A 24,390-nucleotide genomic window follows, 5' to 3' on the forward strand; every position below is an offset into this window, starting at 1 on the left:
AGGTCAACTTCCCAAGTCCTATTTTGAGAATCCACTGCTGTAGAGTATAATTTCACAACAAACTCTGGTTAAATAATTCTTGAGTGAAGGTTAATCTTTTGGTGGTATATAATCTTCAGAACTTTGAGAAACATGGAGGTAAAACAGCCAAATCCAAGTTCAAGAAGTTAGTCATATCCCAAAATCCCAAATCATCTTAACAAAGTAATCCGAAGACAAGATATTTATTATTATTCTAATTAGCCATTAGAATAATTAGCAGAAGTTTGAAGAGTAAGCAGTGAAAGAGTTCTATGCCAAAAAGGCACACCGATTCGGTGAGACTGGATAAAAGGTCACACTCACTGACTTGTAAGGCAAGTCTGTAATTTCAACAGAGGAGCCTGAAATGAAAGGGGGGGGGGGCAGGGAGGGCACTAAACAAGATCTATGCTTTGAAATGTGTCGCTCTGTGAAATGAGCACGCATTCCCCTGAAGAATCATCATTTTTGATGTGCATACGTGTTACCATTCTTCTCGAACAAAAATGTTATTTGTAAACACTGGGTGTTAGCAACCTTACTTATGCCTACCAAGGGGAGGGACTGCACTGAGCATTGGGAAGCCCAGCTATAACCACCAAGCTCAAGATGTCTGTATGTGCTACAAATTCGAATCATTTCAAAAGAAGGGTATTTCATTACTGGGTCGTGCAAGTACATTTAGCTATTTCTAGGAACATCTACTTAAATGGAAAAAAAGTACTTTAAACTTGGCCCTTCTGGACTTCTGGTATAAACCTACAGATTTGGGGGCATGGGGGTGGTTTCAATGGCGCTCAAGAAACGGAGAGCTAAACAGACAACCCCAATTCAATGTGCAGGAAATCAGTCAGTAAGATTGAGTGTCAAGGAGGATTATGTTATACGCTTCTTTAATGTGGTTTTATAGGTTTTCCAGCTAAAAAAAAAAGAAGATAATGAATCAAACACACGATGGGCAAATCACTGCTCATGAGTACATTCTGCAACATCTATAGAAGCTAAGGTTCCTCTTGAGGTCAGTCTCCCCACGTGGGCTGAATTAGGAAATAAAGGTTCAAGTTCAATCCACTTAGGGCCAATAAGGGCAGGGCCACAGTGGACATCTGCACTATCAGTGGTCCCCAAGACCAGAACCCTTGCCAATACAGGAATCCCTTGCTTTCTGAAAGTTCATTTTATGGCACTTTTATGAAAGACCCAATGAGTACTTGTCTGTTTTCACTAACCGGAAGAAATCTGAAGAGGAGTTCTGCTTTTATGAAAGAGCTGTTACTGTACTAATGTAGGTGTTTTATAAAAGGGAAGTGGCTAACTTGAACTTTTGGAAAATGTCGGACGCTCTTGACTGATGCCATTTAGACCTACAGAAGCTTTCACGGGGGCGCTCTACTTTCGGATAACAGGGGAAGCCTGTATTTGACAAAAAGGACTCTTGATGGTGATGGTCATTTTGTGCGCTCTCATATCTAAATGCAAAACAAAATGACACCCTTGAGGGTTTCTGAGGGATGGAAAGACCCAGGCCTTAGAAACTGTGGCTCACCTCAATGTGGGCCCTGACAGGCAAGTTCCTCCTTTGTTACTACTGTTTAGTCCCTCTAACGGGGAAGGGGCCGGAAGACGGAGGGAGACACGGGCGGGAAGGAGAACAGAACAGTGGTGTAACTTGTAAGGAGACTGTTGAAAACGCATGTGGATTTTAATGTTAAATCCGTCTCTGGGGGAAAGGCTCCAGATGGAATCACAGCCCTGGGTGGGGGGGCCGCGGCGGGGCTGGTGGGGAGACCTTTTATTTTTTCATTTGCTGTTGCTGACATCCTCCATGTGAACTACTCTTCCCAGCACTGACATTTTTACACGTTTTTACGTGCATCTTACCCTCCGCAGACCACACTGTCTGCTTCTTTCTAGAAACAGGCACAAAACTACTCTTCCATCCAGTGACCTCTTGGACTCTCTGCTGTATCCAACCAGGGCCTGTAAAGTCCAGCCAGTAAGTGGCCTTCCAAACCATGTTTCCCGAATGATAAGAGAACATCTAAAACACACCTAGATGCCCCACGATAGGCTACACCGTAAATGCCCCCGCGGAGCGAAGAACCCTCAGGCTCACCGTTGATGCTCACCCTTTAACTAGCTGACTTCCCCAGATCCTTTCCGCCCAGGGAGTAAAGAAAGGGCGGAACCATCACGTCAGTGCTGGGTTCTGTCATCTGAGTGCAGGAACGACGGAGGGTAAGTATTTCCTGAGCACCTGAGTATAGCCAGCCAGCCACTCCACAGGTGAGCGAAGAGCCTGCGGGGGAGGCTTTCATGTGACATCTCAAATGTTGTCCAGAGACACGGACATCCGATACGGTGAGAAGTTTCTTTGTGGATCACAAGCAGGGTTCAAACTCGCCCCCACGCTGTTAGTCTCCATCTTGGAGGAGCCGGGCCCGGATCATAGATGGCCGCCTGGGTTTCTTCCGTTCTTCAACACTTTCCTCTAAAGCCCTAGAACACCTTCCATCTCACCCCTAGTTCACTCTCCTGTTTCCTTCTTCCTGAGCACCTCCCCACTGCCATCCCAAGGGGAGGAGTTGCTTAGGTTGGGGGCTGGGGGGGAGGCTGACAAGCACATTTCAAGCTCATCACCAGGGGAAATCGGCCAACCACAGAAGGGCAAATGGCACCCTCCCACCTCTGTGAGAGGGAAGAAAGTCTGGAGTCACAAAATCCAAACCCCCACAAACACACATTGTTCCAGCAAAACAAAACTGCCTATAACATCTCTACATGCCTGCCATTTGGAATATGCGAAACATTCTGCCCCACTTCTGACTTCTAAAGGGAACCGGTGTCTGTTTCTCATCCATGGTTGGCCTTCTAAGACATGAATGCGAAGCAGGGATTTTTTTGTCGAGAGGCTCAGAAGGGTTACATTTGCCATTTTTCACCTGGCACCCGTTGACCCTGCTTGGGGGACGCTATTTTTAAACTTAAATATTCCAGCACACGCGTCTGTCGTTTATGAACATGTGTATGTTCCCTGCTTAATGAAGCCTGTGAGAGGCAGCATCATTTGTACAAAATCAAATCGTGTTCTCAGACCTGCTTTACCATATTCCTGTTCGGTGAACTGAAGCTTTTACTGCCAGGTTTACATGGAATCCAGAAATAAAAAAATTTTCCCCCTAAAACAATCACCTTTCTTTCTTTGAATTCCTCAAGGCAGCTACTTAATACTTCTGCGGCCTAGTCTTGGCACGAAGATCAGAAACCTGCCTTCAGTTCTCTGCAATGCCCGTCTTTCACTCTGCAGCCCACTCACGCCACCCACCGCTGCCCCATGACCATGACCAGCAGTGACACTTCTACCGCCTCATTCGAATCACTGGTCACTTCTAATTAGCAGACAAGCCTCAAAACACAGAGAACCTCAGTTACGTTTTCTGCAATGTGAAGTGAAGACAAAGTAACCAACGAGGTTTGTTATACTTAGTTACGAAGAAGCCTGTTTCCTTTTGGAAGAGGTGCTAAAGTTACCTAAATGCATGAAAATGCTGACGTTCGTACACTCCCAGAATATTAGGTCTAAACAAAGGCGCCCCTCCAAATACATTCTCTGCATCCACCCCCACGGCCCCAACTGCTAGGGCCCCTGGCTGAAAATGCCCTCGGATGCCATAGCACTTTAGAAAAATGCATTTGAAAACTCTCCGAGCACCAGCAGGCAAGCTACTAGGGGTAAGATTAGAAAGGCGGGGTGCCCGGGTGGCTCAGTCAGTTGGGCGTCCAGCTTCGGCTCAGGTCATGATCTTGTGGTTCGTGCGTTCGAGCCCTGCATCAGGCTCTGTGCTGAAGGCTCAGAGCCTGGAGCCTGGTTCAGATTCTGTGTTTCCTCTCTCTGTCCCTCCCCGCTCATGCTCCGTCTCTCTCTCTCTCTCTCTCTCTCTCTCTCTCTCCCTCAGAAACAAATTCAAAAAAATGTAAACATTTTAAAAAGGATTAGAAAGGCAAATCTTTGCAGACATCTTTGACCACATGCACAATTATTTTCCAATCAGACCAGAGAAGAACAGGCAGTGGGGAACAAGGACTAGAAACCTGCAATTACAAATGGCAAGTAAACGAAAGCTAATGCCTAAAAACAGGATTTGCACAAGCATTACCCGCAGGGAGGAAGCCAGAGCATCAAACCAGGAGATTCTTCCAAAGTCCTGCACGTGCTTCTGCTCCACCACTCCGAGTCTTGCCGGAGATGGGAATTCTGTTTTTATCAATGTTTGTATTTACAAGTGACTGCAGAAACGACTAGACCGCTCCTAATATTTCTCCTTTCCTCGTCATGCTCACCTGCTACCTCCCCCTGGGTTCAAATTCGGGAGTCTAACGCCCCCTCTTACAGATGCTCTGCCACTTGTTGCACAGACCGTGGGGCCGGTGTTAGTTCCACCATCTGACTGCACCTGCCCTTCCCAGACAACTTCCCTTCCTGCTCTGCCCTCCCAGCTCCCACTCAGACTCTCCCTGCATCGCTGCCTCACTGTGGAGTTTGGTCCTACCCCACTGGGCGACAGCACCCCCACCCGGAACCAGCCCCAGCCATTCAAGTCCAGGGTATCGCCATGCTTTGCCCTTTGTTTTTTTTTTTTGTTTGTTTGTTTTTTGGTTTTTTTGTTTTTTTCCCCAGCCTTACTGAGGTGTAACTGACAAAAGTGTGAGATACCTAAAGTACACGATGTGATTTGATGTATGCTTCCATGAGTCAACTTCTTTTTGGCATTGCCACTTTTGGCTTTGCCAATGTCATTAGCCCAGAGGTAGACACTTTGTCTCTGCAAGTCCTATGTGAGGAAACCATGACATTTATTGAGCAATGCTTCCACAGGCCAGATATGTTCCATTTAGTTTGCTTTTTTCGGGGTTCTTATCAGAGAATGAACCAGAGTTTTGGCTTTATGGCATGAGAACAAGTTGTCCTGTTAGTTTAAGGACAACCCTCACCCTCTGCCAGGGACAGAAGGAGACCTCAAGAGGACCGCTGGCCAGCCTACAAGCTGCATGAGGACAGCAGCCTCTTCTTCCAGGTATTGGGCGCATATCACATGGCAGGTGATCAAGTGCTTGCTGAAGGGAGGCCATCAGATAATTACCCTGTGAAGCAGGGAGGATCGAATCCAGAGTGTCACCTCCCATAGCACAGGCTTAAAATGCTAAGGCAAGGGGTGCCTGGGTGGTTCAGTCGGTTAAGTGTCCGACTCTTGATTTCAGCTCAGGTCAGGATCTCACAGTTGTCGGATCAAGCCCTGCATCGGGCTCCATGCTCAGTGTGGAGCTTGCTTGGAATTCTCTCTCTCCCGCTCTCTGCCCCACCCCTGTTCGTGTGCACACACGTGAGCTCTCAAAATAAATAAACTTAAAAAAAAAAGAATCAAATCTTTTTTTTTTTTTTAATTTTTTTTTTTTTTAACGTTTATTTATTTTTGAGACAGAGAGAGACAGAGCATGAACGGGGGAGGGTCAGAGAGAGAGGGAGACACAGAATCCGAAACAGGCTCCAGGCTCTGCGCGGTCAGCACAGAGCCCGACGCGGGGCTCGAACTCACGGACAGCGAGATCATGACCTGAGCCGAAGTCGGCCGCCCAACCGACTGAGCCACCCAGGCGCCCCAAAAAGAATCAAATCTTAAGGCAAGTTGCTAATCATAAATATCCCAACATGTGGATGTATCAATCTCAAGCTTTTACGCCAAAAGGCCAGCCAGCCAGCATGTGCCTGAATGTCATGAGATCGTTTGGTGTGGAAGTCATCCAACTTGGGAGCCAAGATGAGTGATCCCCAAAGAGCCGATCCTGCGTATTGAAAGATATGAACCCACACCAGAACCAAGGTCCAGTAACCAACAAGTTTAAACAGTGAATCTGTTATGGACTGACTTGTTTGGTTACCCGAGGTAAGTCTGAAACTAAGCTCTGATATTCTGAAAATGAAGTCTTAAGAAAGCTATGGACTTAGAGATATAGAAAAGTTTTTTACGTTCTGCAGTCTACTCCCTTCTCTAATATTCAAAGACAAGGCAAATAGCTTGGGTTTTCATTTAAGTACATCATAAATCCTTCCGTCTTAATTTGGCAAGTGAGCCATTTCAATGCTTCTGACATCTCTCACCAAATCTAGGAATTCCCATACTCTTTCCACTTCCTCCTTCAGCAATTACCTGGATTCTCATTTACGCTTTGGAATGGTTTGGTGCCTCAATCCCCTAAACTCCGGTAGGTGGACCTACGACCGACCGGCACCAAGTTTTGCTCTGACCCTATCTACATCTGACCTGGGGCACGGGCAGAGGATGCGGGGAGGCAGAAGCTCACCAGAAATCCGGTTTTGCCACCGCCGCCCCGGCTGTGACAACACTATGCTCCCGGCCCGGGCCTCACGCCCACACCACCCCACTTTCTGCTCCCACACCCATCTCGTGTGTGGAACCTCAGCCCCCGTTCTTACGTCACCAGCCCCGCTTCTTCCTTCCATCTGCATTACCTTCAGACGGTTTTGCCTCCAATACCCATTTTCAGAAGAGCCTGCTCCTGGGTTCAAAGGTCTAACCACTGACTCTTCAAATTAATCTAGACAGACCCCAACTTTATTATCCTCCCCCACCCCCTGTAAAGCCCTATTACAATACCTGACTTTCAACCACTGTAATGAAGGCAGTATAACAAAGCTCTAGATAGTTCACTAACTATGTAATATAATTTCGCCTCTTGGGACTCGGCTGTTTTCCTGTGTATGAAACTTGAGGGTTAAAAGAGGAGGCCTTCATAGAAGAAGAAAACTAACACTTACTGGACACTCGGTATGGGCCAAGTGGACCCTCTGCAAGTATCTAGGCAGTCCTCTTAACCGTGAGGGAGGGAAGGATCTATCACTTCTGTCCTCCAGATAAGGAATGTGAAGGTCAGAAAAGTCAGGGGAACTTGTCCAAAGCTGTCTTCCTGGTCTAAGCAGAGGAGCGAGGTCCAGCCTCTGCCAAATCCGCTTGCTTCTCCGGTCCCTTCTAGCTGCATCACGCTCTCCTATGTCCCTAAGCTGCGACCACCAAGGCCTGGGCCCCTGACTAGCCCCGAAGGGTTTCCGGTCACTGCGGTTAAGGTCGTCTTCACCCGGGGGACACGGGGATCTCAATCTCGGCCAACAGACAGAGACCAGCGGAAACCTGGACACGTGTGAATCACTTGTGAAAGTGAGTAGAGACTGCACGGACACAGAGAAACTCGCTTCCCCCCGCAGCTTGGAGTTAGGGAGCAGAAGCAAAAGAATTCCGCGGAAGATGGATCTCCTCCCTGACACGCAGGGAAAGGCAGGCCTTCGGGTCACACTGCTGACACACGGTGTCAGCTGCCACCACAAAGGCACGGGCTCGGCCCTCGACATAGGGTCCGGATCACACCGTGTGTGAAATTGAAGACACACTTGTTGGACTCAGTTCTGAACTTCAGCTTCTCTGTCCCGTTCTGCAGCTTATGGCCTCACTGCTTTTCTTACACGGGGCACAGCACGGTGCTAATGTCCTCTTTATCTCCCTTTTTATTTATTTATTTATTTATTTATTTATTTATTTATTTATTTATTTACTTATTTACTTACTTACTTACTTTTATTTATTTTAGTTCATCCAATTTCTTTAACAGGAAGGGAAATACCACCATAGCAAAATATTTTTTTCTTCACAAAGTAGCTTAGAGAACTATAAATGGGATGTTACTTTTATTTTTATTCATTTGTTTCTCTTGTCAGAAGGCTGACAATTTAATTATTCCCACTTTTATGCAGTTCCCCAAGACAATAATTGACTATTTTCCTTCACAGAGGACACCCTCTACATGTCCACAAAATCAGAATCTGTTTTTTCCAGTGTCACCCTGACTTCTAGAAGGAAATGTTAGAAGCTGTAACTTCTCAAGAACCTCCGGGCCACAGCTTTAAGAAGGTGTAGCGTGGAATCAGCCAGTGTGGCTGGTATCAGATGCAGCAGAACCAAAAAGTGCAGACGCCTCATTTTAACACCCATGGAAGGTTTATGGGAAGAGGGGGGTGGAAATCTGGAGGCGAAATGGGGGCAGGGCGGGAGACCAGGGTGTGGACTGGCAAATGGCACTTGTTTTCAAAGGAACAAAGGAACAAAACAACAGTATTTTATTCTGACGATCAGTTCCTACATCGGTGCCAGATACACAGGCTCCTGATGAATACTTAATGAAATGAATTAAGTGCTTCTTTCTGCCACAGAACTCCTTATGACCACGCTACCTACAGGAAAGCACCTGTCGTTATGGAGCATCAGAGCTCAAAGCTTGTCTTTATTTCAGTATTTTAAGTTCTCTTTTTAGAAATGCAAAGCAGGGGAGCCTGGGTGGCTCAGTCGGTTACGCGTCCGACTTTGGCTCGGGTCATGATCTCGTGGTTTGCGGGTTTGAGCCCCGCGTCGGGCTGTGTGCTGACGGCTAGGAGCCTGGAGCCTGCTTCGGATTCTGTGTCCCCCTCTCTCTCTCTCTCTCTCTGCCCCACCCCCACTCACTTGCTCTCTATCTCTCAAAACAATAAATAAAATCTTAAAAAAAAGAAATGCGAAACAAATTTTGTATCTACTCCCAAGACCGACAAATTCTGAAAATCAAAGCTGAATCCAGTTCTGTAGGCGAAGAGAAAAATCAGGGAGACTCTACCAGGTAGTGGAATTATAGATTTTAATTTTCTTTGTGCTTATCAGTAGTTTTCCACCGTTCTGCAGAGGACATGAATGCTTATTTTAATAAGTCTCAGAATGACTTTATGCTAAGCTGGAACTTAAAAAGCACACTGTAAGTGCCTCCACAATTTCTCATACAATTAGAATTAGGCATTTACAGTTACTGCTAAATTATAAATATCTTAAATCTGCACTTGCCAAGTACTCTTTTCATAGCGATGGCGATGCTACCCTGAGGCACCAGGTCCTCCGCCAGAAGAGAAGGAATGTCAAAAACCCCACACTCATGTATTAGAAAAATTAAATTCTACTCCTTCTTGGCTTGTTATTAGCTGAAGTGAAATTTTGTTTTTTTAATTTTTAATGTTTATTTATTTCTGAGAGGACAGAGGGTGAGCAGGGGAGGGGCAGAGAGAGAGAGGGAGACAGAATCCAAGGCAGACTCCAGGCTCCGAGCTGTCGGCACAGAGCCCGACGCGGGGCTCGAACCCACGGACCACGAGATCATGACTTGAGCTGAAGTCAGACGCCTAACCCACTGAGCCACCCAGCCGCCACTGGCTGAAGTGAAATATTAAGTTACATTTACCTTCTAAACAAGGTATGAAAACACCTTTTCTTGGCAATAATTCGGCCATTTTATCTTTACATTTTGGTCTGAATTAGACTGATGTATCTTCTACAGATTATAAAAATTTCAAATTAATGAATCCAAGAAAATTGTCTAAAAGAACTAAAACCCTGTAAGTAATAAAATGGTCCTTATCAGGCAGGCCAAGGCTTCGTGTGGAAGGGTACCCTCTCCTCCTCATGGCCATCAGCCTGGGGACCAGGGCAGGAAGGGGAAGAAGAGACATTCTTTATGTACATTTAGAGTTATGAATACTGAAAATCGATTCTGACTTAGGTAGGGAAAAGCAAGAAACCACAACGCAGAGAGTAGGTGGAGAGTCAGGGCACCAGTGAGAACTTGGCTGCTTCATCTTTTCAACCCCTCACATTTTATACGAAAGAGATTCAAAAGGGAGGAAAGCAGAGCAGAAACATCAAGAAAGAATCTCTCTGGGACGCCTGGGTGGCTCAGTCGGGTAAGTGTCCAACTCCTGATTTTGGTTCAGGTCGTGATCTCATGATCTGTGGGTTCAAGCCCTGCATCGGGCCCTGTGCTGACAGTGCAGAGCCTGCTTGGGATTCTTTCTCTCTCTCCCTCTCTTTCTGCCCCTCCCCTGCTCGTAGGCACTCTCTGTCTCTCTGTCTCTCTCTCTGTCTCTCTCTCTCTCTCTCAATAAATAAACATTTTTTAAAAAATTAAAAAAAAAAAAAGAAAAAATTCTTTCTGAAAGGGTCCCTTGCTTTCCCTGTCCCATGCCACCTGCTATGCCCTAACCAGGGAATGCACACTCTGGTTTCATTTTCATGAGGACAAGAGCATGGCCTGTAGTTTGGCCATGTTATGTACTACCACAGTCCTCAACAATTCAACCTTGGATCCCTCCTGAATGCCCTTGCGTGATCACGTCCTACCTGAGATTCTGTGGCCATGTTATTCTGGCAAGTTCCTAGCCTCGCCTCATCCTAGGTGAAATCTCAGAGTCCCTTTCAACAGCTGGGGGATGTGTTCTAAGTATCAGGTATACCGCAGATGAAATCCTTCTTTCTGGAACATTTGTTTGACATCTCTCTTCTCTGCTGGAACATCAGCCCTGCGAGAGCAGGGACTCTGGGCCTATCCTTTCTGGAATCCTCCGGGCCCCCACCCTCCATTTATTAACATAGACAAACGTCAGTCTGTTGAACACAGTTTAGCTTACAAAGTGGCCTTGCAAATATCTGATGGTGACGGAAACCGGTCAGTGTCGCATTCAATGGGAAATCTGGGGAAATGCAGAGAAAACCCACATGGCAGGCCGGCAGGCCCCTCCACTTACCGCCACCTCCACAGACTGCAAGGACAGGTCGCATGGTGGCTTCAGGGCTTTGGGTCTCGTGGCGTACCAGAAGGTGGTGAGGGCTGCAAAAGCTCCAAAGCCCATGAGCGTGTTGGTCGGAAGAGTGCGAACGTACTGTCGTAAGTCAACCAGCTCTGGCATTCGAAAATACCGGAACAACTCGTGGGCTTGCATTGTCCTGTGTCGCTGGCTCCCTCAGCTGAATTCTGTCAGGAGAGAAAAGATGTCATGTTCATTCCAGCAAGGCAGGACTTGTCTCCAGAATTCCCGACGGCCAACCATCCCACTTGATGCCTGGCTGACCAATCGAGGCATTAAACCCACAGGCCTGATGGTCCAGCTCTCTTCCTGGCTGCCGAATTTCATTTTTCTAAGAACACGTCAGAAATTCATTTGACTTCCATCATTTTGTGCAAAGTATCCATTCCCCACATTAAAAAGATTTTACTCACAAAGAATTCTCGCCATAACATGCTCAAGTGGCGTAAGTTACCAGTTTCTTCCCTGATAGTGTGCCTCTGTTCTCTCCCACCTAATCAAATACACTCAAGTCTCGCTATCAGGGCTAATGAGGAGAAAAGGGGAAGAGGCACAAGTAAGCCCAAACCACCCAGCAGCCGTCTGCTCCCCCTTCTTCCGAAAGATTTCCCATCAGCTCTGGATCGGTCCGATGGACCAACCTACATGTCGGTATGTCTCTCGCTTTCCCCATGCTCTCTGTACCATAAAAGCAGCAATACAAATGCAGAGGAAACTGCAGTTCTCTATTCTGCTAAAATAATTTTTTATATTCCTCAAGATATTATAACCAAAATATAATAATAATAATAAATGGATGTACATAAATTCTAAATCATCTACCACGTATCTAGAGAGAGACTGAAGCATAGTATTTGAGAAGAAGTATACAATAATATTTAAGATCCCAGATTCTACAGCCAAAGTCTGTCTTCCCAGCTTATTAGTTGTATGATTTGGAATTACTTAACTTCTCTGTGCCTCAGTTTCCCTAACCAAAAATGGAGATTGAAAACAGACCTATCTCATGGGGATTTTATAATGGTTACATGATTTACAGAGAGCTTGGAATGGCATGGGGCCCCAGAAGCTACTCAATAAATGCTAAGTACTATCATTATTTCATCTACCAACATCCTGTGATTAGTCCTTTATGCAGAACCGTAAGGTACAGAGTTAATAAAACAACAACAACAACAACAACAAAGCAGTCAGAACACAGGGGTGCCCGGGTGGCTCAATCGGTTAAGTGACTGACTCTTGATTTCGGCTCAGACCATGATCTCGTGACCAGGGGATCGAGTCCCTGTCAGGCTCCATGCTCAGTGTGGAGTCTGCTTGGGATTGATTCTCTCTCTCTCCCTCTCTCTCTCTGCTCCTCCCTCACACACTCTGTGTCTCTCAAAATAAATAAATAAGTAAACTAAAAAAAAAAAAAAAAAAAAGCCAAAACACACAGAAGAAAATTGGACAAACAACCTAATGTATATGAAAGCCTCAAATTGGATGGGATAGACAATTTATATATACGTCAGCATAAAAAGTGTCAGAACAGGAAATAAGTACAAATAATTCCAATTAGAAAACGATTGATGAACCACTACTATAAAGTATGTTTGGCAGTAAAGGGAAGGAAATCATAGCGAATGCTCTGAAAGGCTTTTCTCAAAAACTGCCTGCCAAGTGTGAATGCTTTAGCTGTGCTTCAGATGGTAGCTGTGAGTTCCTTCTTGTATGTCCTTTTAAATACCGAGGTCACAAAACTGAACATAATTTTCTTTTTTCAGATACAGAAATCTTTAAATCTCACTCTCTACCGCTGTAAATTTTGTTTAGAGAGGAGCAGAGTATCAGGTGTTTTCACTGGCCATCACTATCTTAATGTATTTGCTCAGCTCGTGCAATCTTGCGTCACAACTCTGTGTAGGTACGCGCGCGTGCGTGCGCGCGCACACACACACACACACACACACACACACGAAAGTTCCTTCCATGACAACCGAGAAGGAACAGATAAGCAAAATTTCTTCAGGTCATACTTCTGGAGGAGAAGCTCCCCTACTTACAATACCACTCACCATAGGTGCCACCAACAGCTGACTGCTAGGTGACTACTGCGGAGCAGAAGAGGTGGTGGGAGGGGGGCGGGGGGAGGAGCTCAGCTGGCGTTTGCCCGACCTGCCAAGGTCTCTCAGGACAGTTGTCACAGGCCGACTCCTGTCCTGCTGCCCACTGGGCTAAAGGTAACTATCAGACAAAATTCACACTTGACTTCCCAGGAGAAGCGGGTGGAGGATGGGCCAATGAGCAGCTGGGAGCACAGTCACCCCACTGCTCCACCCATGGGCAGGGACAGGCATCAGCCAGTGTCACTGCCAGTGCCAGATCTGAAAACAGACACTGTTTTCTTTCTGCCTGGCTTCCCAATGAGAAGAGACAATGGGCATATTTTTAAAAACCAGTGCAATAAACGATCAGATGCTGGGCGGCATGTCGAACCAACAGGCGACGGACCACGAAAGAAACAGATTGTCCGTGGTATGGCCACGGCAGATTTATTCTAGAGGAACGCACAGGAGCGGAGCTACTCCAGTCCGGGAGCACAGTGAACACACGAGGCCAGCCAGGGTGCGCCGGGGGGAGGGGGGGCGCGGGGGGGGGGGGCTGGAGCCGGAGGCTGGGAGGACGGCGCCCACCACCAGGTCCAGGCTCTCCGGGGCGGAGCCAGCTGGTGGGGGACGCACGACACTGAGCCGGCGGTGTCGGCAGGGCGTGCTGAAGTGAGGGCTCCCTGAGCAAGGCCCGCACTCACGGAGACCGTGAGGACCAGCAGACAGATGGAGCCGGGCCCGCTGGCAGCAGGCGGCCAGATTCCATACACAGCACAGCCAGCCGACGCTAAGCAACCCGACTGTGCCCTGTGCGGACCTGCCTGGCCCTCAAGTCACGCCCCCTGGCAGCCTTCACGCCCACTGCGCCCCTGCGGGCTGGAAAGGAATCTCCCACCCCTGGCAGACACACCCCTGCCCTTGGCTCTTCTCTCCCCGGGGTCCCTGAAGTCATTTCCATACAGCCCAGATCCTGTGAATCTGCAGGGGCTGTTCGACAGAATCCAGTCCTTGGAGGGGAACGTTAAATAATCCCCCCATAAACAAATACAGTCATAAACTGGTGATTTTTTTTTCTATTTTAAGCATCAGCAGGAGCCAAGCTGTAGACAGCATTAGACGAAGAAAGAAAAATGTCTATTTCTAGAGATAAGTCTAGAAAAGAAACTTGAAGAAAAAAAAAAAACACTTCAGAAAATTACTGATATGGTAATCTTGCACCGTTGCAAGAACACTTTATTAGATACTAATCTGTAATGCTAAGGGTTGAAACCCAGCTAAATTCTTACCTTTAGTGGGTGATAATGACAAGGTACAACAGTTTAATTCATGCCTCTCAGCTCGCAGCCAGGTGACAGACAAGCTGAAAACCAGCTTCACTTAATCAACTGGTTAATGCTGTCCATAGGAAAACTAGAGCCCATCCAATAAAGAACTAAGACAATCCTTCTTTGAGATCCACGTGAAGAATGACTCTTAAACATGAATACAAAGCATTCTAAATCTTCTTCCTTCTATGTAACTGCTATTAAGGAAAAGGCACTTCGCGTATTTAGAAATGCAGGCAGACCTCATTCAGAGAATATTAGCCACAATAAATAGCCCTTCAATGCTGCAGGTGAACATTAACACCACGCTTTAAGACAGCCCCCAACAGGTCTCTAAGAAGAATCAAGACCCACACTTGCCAACAGATGACTAAAACCCAGACAGATTGTACTTCTTATTCCAACGGTGTTCTAGTTGGAATATTTTTTTTTATTAAATTCTTTCAAAAGCAAATTTGCACATCACCCTCTCAGGAAGTTTACAGCCCAGGCAAGTAATAATGCTGCTGTTTGCTAAGAATATGATTCAATCGGATTAAAGGCTTAAGCAGCCAGTATTTCTCAGTTGAGAACACACAAGACTATTGGCAGCTGGCTTCTCCCTTCCCCAACAGCTACACCTGCACACCCTTCCTCCCAGCACTTAGGAAAAGTGTGTTTGTTCAGTTGGGTCCTTTGAATTTCCCAAAGAGCTGGAGTCTAAAACCACAGAACGACAGAGAACACAGCAATGGTTGGGGGAACGTGGCACACATCCAGCGCAAAGAACCATTGTGAAGGATGCCTTTAAGTAGCCCTGTGCACAGGACAGGACACAGGACAGGATACACAGGACACGGTAGTAGAAACTGGATTGCACGACTGTCAGGAAACAGAAGTCCTGGTATTTATCCACCCAAACTTTGGGAAGAAGAGCTGGCAACACAGTTAGCATTGATTTAGTGTTTCAGAAAGGCTTTCACATCCTGTAGCTCACCGGAACATCGCAATACAAAATGATCATGAGGAAACTGAGGCTGGAGACTTAAGAGGTTTCCCCAAGGTGTATCCCAAGACGGGGACACCGACTTGACCCTAAAGTCATGCTTGTTCCTCTACACGAACAATTCCTAACCTCTGCGGGGCCGCTGATCCTCTCCACTGGGAACATGCACATACTTCTCTGCACATGCGGCTCACAAGTCCTCCGCAGCCCACTCCGGCTTAGAGACCGTGACAGCAGGTGGTTTCTAAAGGTCCTCAGCACTGACACTGCATGGCCTGATGAGAACCGGGCATCTGAACTCCCTTGTCTTACATAACCACCAGGATTTGCCCCATCATCCTGGACTCCAAACATATGGGTCTAAGGCCACCCGGACACAAAGGTTTACCTCCTACCATTTTGTTTACACCACACAAAAGTGGTTTGGGGCCAGAGGTGACTCACAAGGGCATCATTCTCTAAGGACACAGGGACACACACACACACACACACACACACACACACACACACACACACACAGACCTCCTATGATTTTGCAGATTTATACTTACATCAGCATTTTATTTTCTTCATATTGTTTACAAACCCCCCCAAAAAATGGGTGACCGGGATGTTTCTCCCCTTCTAAAGTTCCTCAAGCTTTCATTCGGTTGAATAACAGCGGTTTGATGAAATACTTTGCTAGGAATGCAGCCTTGAAGCAAACCCACGTAAATAGCACCCTTGCCCCAGCAGCAGCAAATGCAGAAATCCTGACATCTTTCCTTAAAAGCAGCGAGCCAAGCTGGCAACGCTGCCATTCCTTGCCCCACCTCCTGCCCTTGTACAATAGGCTATTTACAGAAGGCTGAAACTCCCCCTTTGTCCTGAGCTGGCTGGGCAGAGCTCAGCCTTGGGGAGGAACAAGAGAGCAGCAGCCAGACCGCGTGCTGTTCTTTCAGTGTGCCACTCCAAAACCCTTGGATTCGTGCTCCTTGACCCTGGCTGGCAATTTACCTAAAGCTAGATTTGCTTAAGCCGTCCCCTCCTGAACCAAAAGAGCAGTCGGGCTCTCCCCAAACAGGGATGCCGACGTCCACCAGTTAGAAAGGAAAACAGAGGTCTCTGTCCAAAGCCCATCCTATACATGAATTCCTGACCACGTTTGCTGCCTTTGGATCATCTCCTCATCCTGAGCATGAGAAGGAGAGAGACCATCTGGGTAACTTCAGGATCCCACGCACGGTGGGCAAATACTTCCACAGGGAATTAGTTACTCCCATCCACTGCCATGGGGTGTTTCTTCCCAACGAAGTACAGTGAACCTTAAACCCACATAATTTTCATTAAAGTGACTCTCTGGGATCACGAATTCAATTTCCAAGCAGATTTTAAAAGGAGAAATGAAGGAGAGGTGCTCTGCTTTTAGAAACCTGATTTGCTGAAATATTCAAGTCAACTTGAAAATTCTTTACGACACCACTCTCTGTCCACGCCATCAAAGTCAGAAAGAGCAGGACACAAAGCTTTTAAAGGTAAGCAGGGGGATGCTTGGGTGGCTCAGTCGGTTAAGCATCCGACTCTTGATTTCGGCTCAGGTCATGATCTCGTGGTTTGTGGGTTCGAGCCCCGTGTTCGGCTCGGTGCTGACAGCACAGAGCCTGCTTGCGATTTTCTCTCTCTCCTTCCCTCTCTGCCCCACCCCCACTCATGCACGCACGTGCACGCTCTCTCTCTCTCTAAATAAAGAAATAAACTTAATAAAAAACTGTAAAGGTAAGCAGAAGGCTAGACTAATTTTCTAACCAGTAATATTAGGGCCATACCTCACCTGTTCATATTGGCCACCAAGCCACGACTCCCATATACGCCCCCAAGTAATGAGATTCCAAACACAATGTGCCCAACTTGAATGGGTAAACTTGTAGGGCTTAGATGCAATGGCCAAAGTCTACCCATAACAGCTTCTGTATTTATTAAATTACATATCTATTGAAGTCACGTGACAAAAATAAATTACTTTAGAAATGTGTGCTCTTTCCCTACTTACATTTCCATGATATTTTATTAAAATTCTTTGAACACACTTCTTCACACAGGGTCTCAGGCATCCCTAGAGCCAGCCACTTTTGGAGCCACTTTTGCCTTCGTAAGGTCAAGCCTCCAGAAATAGCAACCCAGCTAGTGTTAAATTCCTTTGCTCAGGAAAAGTCGAATTCACTTAGTTGGCCTTTCTGAGAACGAGGTGGTTTCAGGAAAGGTGCCTTCTCTACCTGATGGTGTTCAAAAGGAGGTGACCAAGAGGACACCCCCACAAAATGAAAGCCTCAGTGACACATGACGACTACAAGAGGGTTGTCGGGAAATCCTCACCCTCTCTTGGGTGCAGGTGCATTACTTAACATTCAAATGTGGGTGCAAACCGTGAAAAACCTGCAGACCCCATTCGTGAGGCTTAGAAGTCAAAAACATAACATAAATATATACACAAAACAGTGCAAAACGAGGTGGCAGTAAGTGCACAAGAAATTCTGAGAGAGGTCACACGCTCTCAAGGATTGCTGCGTGCAGAAAGCAAAAGTGAGCCGGTCCTCGCAGGATGAGGGAGGCCCAAGAATGTGAGCTCCACTTCGGGCTCTGGGGATAGGACGGGACAGCCAGAAGCAACTCCCCACCTCAGCTCTAGGATTTTTGGCCAGGTAATCTGGAACAAGTGACAGGATTCCACTGGGTAGGAGAAAGGAAGGAAAAATCAGCTTGAAATTGCGCTTTCTTTAAGAGCCACCGTTTGCTAAGCACTTGCTGTGTATCAGGCACCGTGCTGAGTAATTAGACACATGACGAAATGTCATCCTCCTAACGGTCCTTACTGTATGGAGTCCTCATTAGCTTCGACTCAAAGACAGGAGACCGTGTAGGAAAAGCCCAGTGTCCTGCCCCAGCCCCACACAAGAACAAGACCAGAGGCCAGGACCGAAGGCAAAGCCTATGGACCATAAGAGGCAGGCCTGTCACCAAGGCACACGGTGGTTCAAATGCAGATGAACGTGCAAGGCGATGAAGAGGATGCCAAGAAGCTGGGACAGACAGAGCTTTAAAGAGCCAGGATCTGAATCCCAACGTCCACCAAGCGTTGGAGGGATACACACGAATTGTGGCCTGTGCAGGCGATGGAATAACCCTCCACCTTAAAAAGAAAAAAAAAAAAAAAAAAAAAAAGAAGGAGATTCTGATACAGGCCATAAGCTGGATGAACCTACAAAACGTTATATGTGTTCCAGGGACTTCGATGAGGCAAACTCAAAGAGATAGAAATGGAGGCTACAGGAGTGGAGGGTGGGAGGGGAAAGGGGAGTTATTGCTTCACAGGTACAGAGTTTGTGTTGGGGATTCTGGATCCCCAAAACATTCTGGAACATCCCAAAAATTCTGGAACTCGGTAACGGTGACAGTTACACAATATCGATAATGTAATGAATGCCAATGAACTGTATGCTTAAAAGTGGTTAAAATGGTAAATTTTATGTTATGCCTACTTTACGATAAGGCATTTTTAATCGCTAAAAAAACAAAACAAAACAGGATTTAGTAACTCAGTGGATATCAATGGAAAAAAAGAGTCGGAGTCGGAGAGCTGGGTTTTTGAGCCCGGGAGATTGAAGAAGATTGACCGGTGGAACAATGAGGAGCAAAGCAGTGGGGGAGGCTGGAAGGCGGTTTGTAGGCAGGTTCCCAGGGTCCTGGAAGCCTCCTTGTGCAAGTGGACCGGCCCATCCTCTCCCCACGAGTCTCTGGGCGAGCTCCCCTCCGGCTCCCTGCCTCAACAAGGCTGGGAGGGTCAGTATCCAAGGGCGGAGCTCTGGCCCTTTCCAAGAGTCTACCAGAAAGTCTCCCCATGCTTCCACACCCACGCTGCATTCTCCAACCTTGGGGTCTCCTTTCCTTACGGCCTCTTCCTGAGCCCTGTCTTAATAACATGTCCAAACTGACCCAAATAGTTCAGTTGCTCTAATAAATCCTTACGTGACCTCCTCAGTCAGAGGCAGTCCTGAACTCCAGGAATATGTTATCTGTAGCCCTTGCGGGACCCTTAGCATCTCCTATTTTATACTTATGGTGAGCGTCTGCTTCTCTTACATAGATGCTTCTCTCTCCTGGGGCCAGGGCCCCTTCCCATCTGTCTTCATAGGCCCTGATGCTGGACATACCGCCTTGCCCAGAACAGGTGCTTCATGAACAGTTACTGAGTTAGGAACGACCCTCTGTGATTCTGACCAGTTTTCTGCTACAGGCCCCAGGAGGGTGTATTTATAGAACAGTGATTCTCCAAAGAGCAAGGAGGTATTTGAAACATTTCTAAACTTTAGCATTCTCCCTGTACACCCCACGCTGCTGCTGCTGCTGCTGTGAGCCATTGTGCTAGAAAGGAGTAAGCAGCACCTCCTAGGTGATGTGGAGGGGAAAAGAAAAAGCTTGCAAGACACTGATTTAAAGGCTACATAAAAATACTCCCTTGCCCCTTGTTGTGATGAGCACTGGGTGTTGTACGTAAGTGATCAGTTACTACATTCTACTCCTGAAGTCAGTAATGATAACTAAAAAAAAGCAAAACTCTCTTGCCCATCTTCCCATGATGTTTTTCATTTCTCAAACTGTTGCACTTCTATATAATGTCACCTCAAGGTCATCTAAGGCCAAGGATCCTCTTTCTCCTTAGCAGATGTGTAGACAAATATTCAGACAAGAGACTGTGGATTACTTTTTGAAAGATCAAGGTTGCCCACAAGAAAGGGAAGAGGGTAAACAAATACCTCTCTTGAGTAGAAGTGCAAATGCCAGAAGGAGGGCTTGAGTCCAGAGCTTGAGACCCGGCTGGCCACCAACGTCTAGAAGTGACTATTCTACGACAGAAAAGAGAATCCTCTAAAACAGAGAAGCATCCCAGGAGCTATAGAGCAATGGTGGGACTGCGGTGAGGAGAGCCCTCAGAGACTCCCCGGCCACCGAGCACGAGCACGAGCACCGGGTGGGTGGCCATCTGAGCCATAAGGGATGCTGCAAATATGACTTGCCCGGCATTCTCCGGAGGGCGGGGGGTGGGGGGGAGCCATCTGGTTCTCCTCCCTTCTCTCTTCAGCATAGACACGAAGACCTGCCATGTCCAGCCAATTGGGGAAGAGATAATTCTAGTTTGGACATGCCCAGCGAAGACATCCAGGTTATGTGAGTGGCACGGATTCACGAGGAAAAGTTTCTATTGAAAAAAAAAAAAAAAACTCTTAAGAGAAGCAAGATGTTTCCATTGGCCTTCAAACACTGTTAACACTGTTAAGTGAGTTCTCAGAAGTCACTCAGACGAGGCAGGGACATTTCTTGGTAACGGTCGGAGAAGGGGCAGGCTTGGGCAACATGGGTGACCTCAGCCAGTCAGCCTCACTTCAGCTAATGGAGACAAGACCAGTTTGCTAGGTTGACCCAACCCTTCTGAAGAGGCTTCCGTGGGCCCGGCTCCCCACTTGTCAACTCACCAAGTGAATCCAACAAGGCATGTTATCTCAGCTGACATCTGGCCCAGGAAGGGCCCTAATTATGTCTGTAGGACTGTGTATTAGAGAACACAACGCCATGGTCCGGAGGGTACAGCCCATTATGTACAGCCTATTATGACCATAGCTAGAGAAGGAAATAAAATTCCTGTTGCCATGAAAATAATCCACAACAGACTCTCCATCTTCCCGGCCTCTGGGGAACCACAAAGCAAGGCAGGAAGCAGGAGGCTCCTCTTCCTGGGAGGTGGAGAAGAACTTAATAGTTAAGAGGACGAAAGTCCTTTTACAATAGCCAGAGCCAGACCCCGTGAGGCAGGAACTCCTGTCCACTCAGGGCCCTGGAAATGGGGAGTAGGGTCCCTTTGTTTGAGAAACCGCACACAGAGAGGGTACCTAAGTCCCAGGGTCCCTCCGGATGTTTTGTCCCAGACTAGTCACTTTTAGGAGTGAATACGGAAGGAGACAAAACAGGAAGAGTAGGAGGTAGGCTCAGATGTAACAATCTGGTTGTTTCAGGTCCCGGCGGTGCCCCTGATGGGCAACAAAAATCTTGATCCAGCTTCGTCGCTGCCTGTGTGGGCCTCCGTGGGGATAAAGAAAGGACGGGAATAGAGGAAATGTGTGCCCCCTTCAATCACTGACACCATGGAGCATTTCCAAGACAAGGCCAGAGAAGGCAAAAGATGGTGACACACCCCTGACGTTCAGGACTGAACAACAGGATTCCACTGCCACCCGGAAACTCCAGATGACAGCACGACACAGAAGGAAAATAACTGTTAGAAACTGCCAATTCTAGGGGCGCCTGGGTGGCTCAGTCGGTTAAGCAACTGACTCTCGATTTCGGTTCAGGTCATGATCTCATGGTCTGTGAGTTCGAGCCCCGTCCGGCTCTGTGCTGACAGTGCGGAGCCTGCTGGGGATTCTCTGTCTCTCTCCCTCTCTCTCTGCCACTCCTCCCTCCCCTCAAAATAAATAAATAAATAAATAAATAAATAAATAAATAAATAAATGAAATTAAGGAAAAAAACTGTTAATTCTATGCTGTGGCATTTGGGTATTTATGATTTTATTATTCTACTGTGTACTTTGCTGTGTTATTATTTTTTTGTTATTATTTTTTTTATTTCTCAAGACAAAGAAGATATAACTAGGTCAATTCGGTTCATTTCCTCTTGTATTTATGTATTTCCCACCTGCTGCATAAACGGCCTCGGGCGGCAACCTGTCCTTCTAGGAGAATGACAGATGGGGTGGAAGCCCTGCCCAGAAAGTCCATCCCTAGGCTCCCACCGTCCGTGTTGGGCCCTGACCAGCTATGTGGGCACTTCCACGTAAGGGCACCTTTGAGAAAGGTTCCACTGCTAATGAACAAAATCACAGGGAAAAAAACCCCACTTTCCCTCTCTCCCAAATAGAAGTCCAACAGCATTTGCAGTGTTGCCTCTGCCTTCAACGAGTTTAGGGTATCAGTGAACAAACACACCTGCGAGAAAGAGTTAACCTAACTATCTAGACGAAAAGTGAAGAAGTAAGTGGTGGAGGGCTTCGGGAGGGAGAGAACACTATGGATGAACCAGAGAGCGATGGGAGGGCCGGCTAGAGAGCCAGGTGGAAGCAGCCAGAGGCAGGTGGTGGGGGTGAAATGCCCTGAGACCCAGCTCGCGCCGGCCGGTGCTGGGGCAGGGGCGGCTGGCAGTTAGGAACGACAGAGCCATAAACCAGGGTGGAGGATGCCCTGCCTCCGCCCGGGCTAAGCAGCCGTTAGCTGCAGGAGCTTGTCCCCATGCAGCGGGGTGTAGTTTGCTGAGCGTCCCATGTCCCCGCCAGGGTGAGGCCTGGTGCAGGAGACAGCGAAGAACAAGGTCCAGTCCTTGCTCGCAGAGGTCACCACGATCAGATAGCAATGACCTGGATAAGAAGGCTGAAAGACACAAGGTTGGGTAGAGTTACTTACACCTCTTAAAATAGATCGCGGTTTCAGAGGGACTGACAAACTAGTGGACCAGCTTAGCGGCGCAGGGTTAAGTGGGAGATAGAACATAGACAGACCTCTACCCAGAGAGGAAGGCCAGCCATTCACACATGGGGACGCTTCTGAGGGTTTACAGATTTCAGCGTGGAACTGTTGTGTCCCTAAACAGCAGAGATGAAGGGAGCCCACCAAATATGCTTAGGCTGTGGGCCTCGTCAAGACAGAACAGAGCCTTTGAAAGAGGCTGGGACCCCGTTCTGACTTTTCGATTTCGTCAGCTCTGGGGAAGACGTTGGTGGTGTCGGGGGAAGCAGCACGTGAAACAGAGAAAGAGTTGCAGGATTAAGCCCACTGTAGGAGGAGGGAGAAGGGCGGGGCTGGAATAACTCCAAGGGTGCGGGGAACCATGGGAAGAGTGGGTGGCCCATGGGAGGCTGAAAACCTAACAAATCCAACAAGTTGCAGAGGACTGTAGGGTAACGACCTGACGTTTAAAAGAAGGAAAGGAAGACAAAGAGATGGTCTCATCTGGCTGTTACCTACTTGGAACACGTGACACTAGCTTGGGGTCTACTTTCCCCGTATGTTTTGTTTATATTTTATTATGAAAATGTCCACGTGGATTTAAAAGTACATAGAATAGGAAAACAAACCCCCATACGCCCATGACCCTAGCTTCGGCTTTCCCAGGATCAACACTTTGCTAATATTGTCTCATTTTACACCCATTTAAAAAAAAAACAAAAAAACAAACAAAAAAAAAACAATTTTAAAGCAAATCCCAAACATCTTACTATTCAGGTGACACTTCTGAGGCCCATTCGGCGCTATGATCCTGCGGTTTGGGGAACGATTTGCGGGGAGTAAAACTGACTAGCACATCCACATGCTGCTTCCTGCTAAGTGACTAAACGTTCAACAAAGAAAGCCAACCTAAATATTGACTCAAGGTGCTACACCCAGCATGATATTTGATTGTCACACAAGGAAAGGTCTATACGTTCAATCTGAGATTTACAGAGCACTCCATATCAAACGTTGCTCCCATCTCAGGAGACACAGTAGTGAATAAATCAGAAAATAAAATAAAATCTTTGTCCTGATCTTAAGGCTTCTGCATTTTCAAGCTTTGGGTCCAAAGTCAAAATATACTCTGGATTTAACACGACTCTCCTGAAGTCCAAGACCACTTTTAAAAAATTTTTAAATTTATCTCTTTAAGTTCAAGTTAATTAACATACAGTGTCATATTGGTTTCAGTAGAACCCAGGGATTCATCACTTACAACACCCAGTGCTCATCCCAACAAGTGCCCTGCTTAATGTCTGTCACCCATTTAGCCCATGCCCCCCCACGTACCTCCCCTCCGGCAACCCTCAGGTTTGTTCTCTGTATTTAAGACTTCCTTACGGTTTGCCTCCCTCTCTGTTTTTATCTTATTTTTCCTTCCCTCCCCCTATGTTCATCTGTTGTGTTTCTTAAGTTCCACATATGAGTGAAATCATACGACGTTTGTCTTTCTCCGGCTGACTTATTTCACTTAGCATAACACACTCTAGCTCCATCCATGTTGTTGCAAATGGCAAGATTTCATTCTTTTTGATCGCTGAGTAGTATTCCACTGCATATGCACACCACATCTTCCGTATCCATTAGTCCATCGATGGGCACTTGGGCTCTTCAAATGACATACTGGATAAAGGGTTAGTATCCAAAAGTCTATAAAGAACTTAGCAAAAT

At 47.0% G+C, this 24,390-nt stretch overlaps 1 protein-coding gene across 7 annotated transcripts in view; it reads right to left on the reverse strand.

Annotated features, from left to right (window-relative positions):
- Positions 1-24,390, reverse strand: part of ACSL1 (acyl-CoA synthetase long chain family member 1) — a 71,875-nt gene that overhangs the window by 39,000 nt on the left and 8,485 nt on the right. For 4 of the 7 annotated variants that reach the window (XM_019422284.2, XM_019422282.2, XM_019422287.2 and 1 more), the window contains exon 2: positions 10,688-10,914. In XM_019422284.2, the coding sequence (XP_019277829.2) occupies positions 10,688-10,882 (195 nt within the window). In that variant the 5' untranslated portion in view covers positions 10,883-10,914. Of the gene's footprint in view, positions 1-10,687; positions 10,915-15,276; positions 15,299-15,320; positions 15,342-15,698; positions 15,887-24,390 lie in introns of those variants that run through there. The other 3 variants (XM_019422288.2, XM_053900842.1, XM_019422286.2) reach the window with 3 other exon arrangements.

Source organism: Panthera pardus, unplaced genomic scaffold, assembly GCF_024362965.1.
Source record: "Panthera pardus isolate Hobbes unplaced genomic scaffold, ASM2436296v1 HiC_scaffold_13, whole genome shotgun sequence".
In the NCBI taxonomy this organism is placed as follows: Eukaryota; Metazoa; Chordata; class Mammalia; order Carnivora; family Felidae; genus Panthera; species Panthera pardus.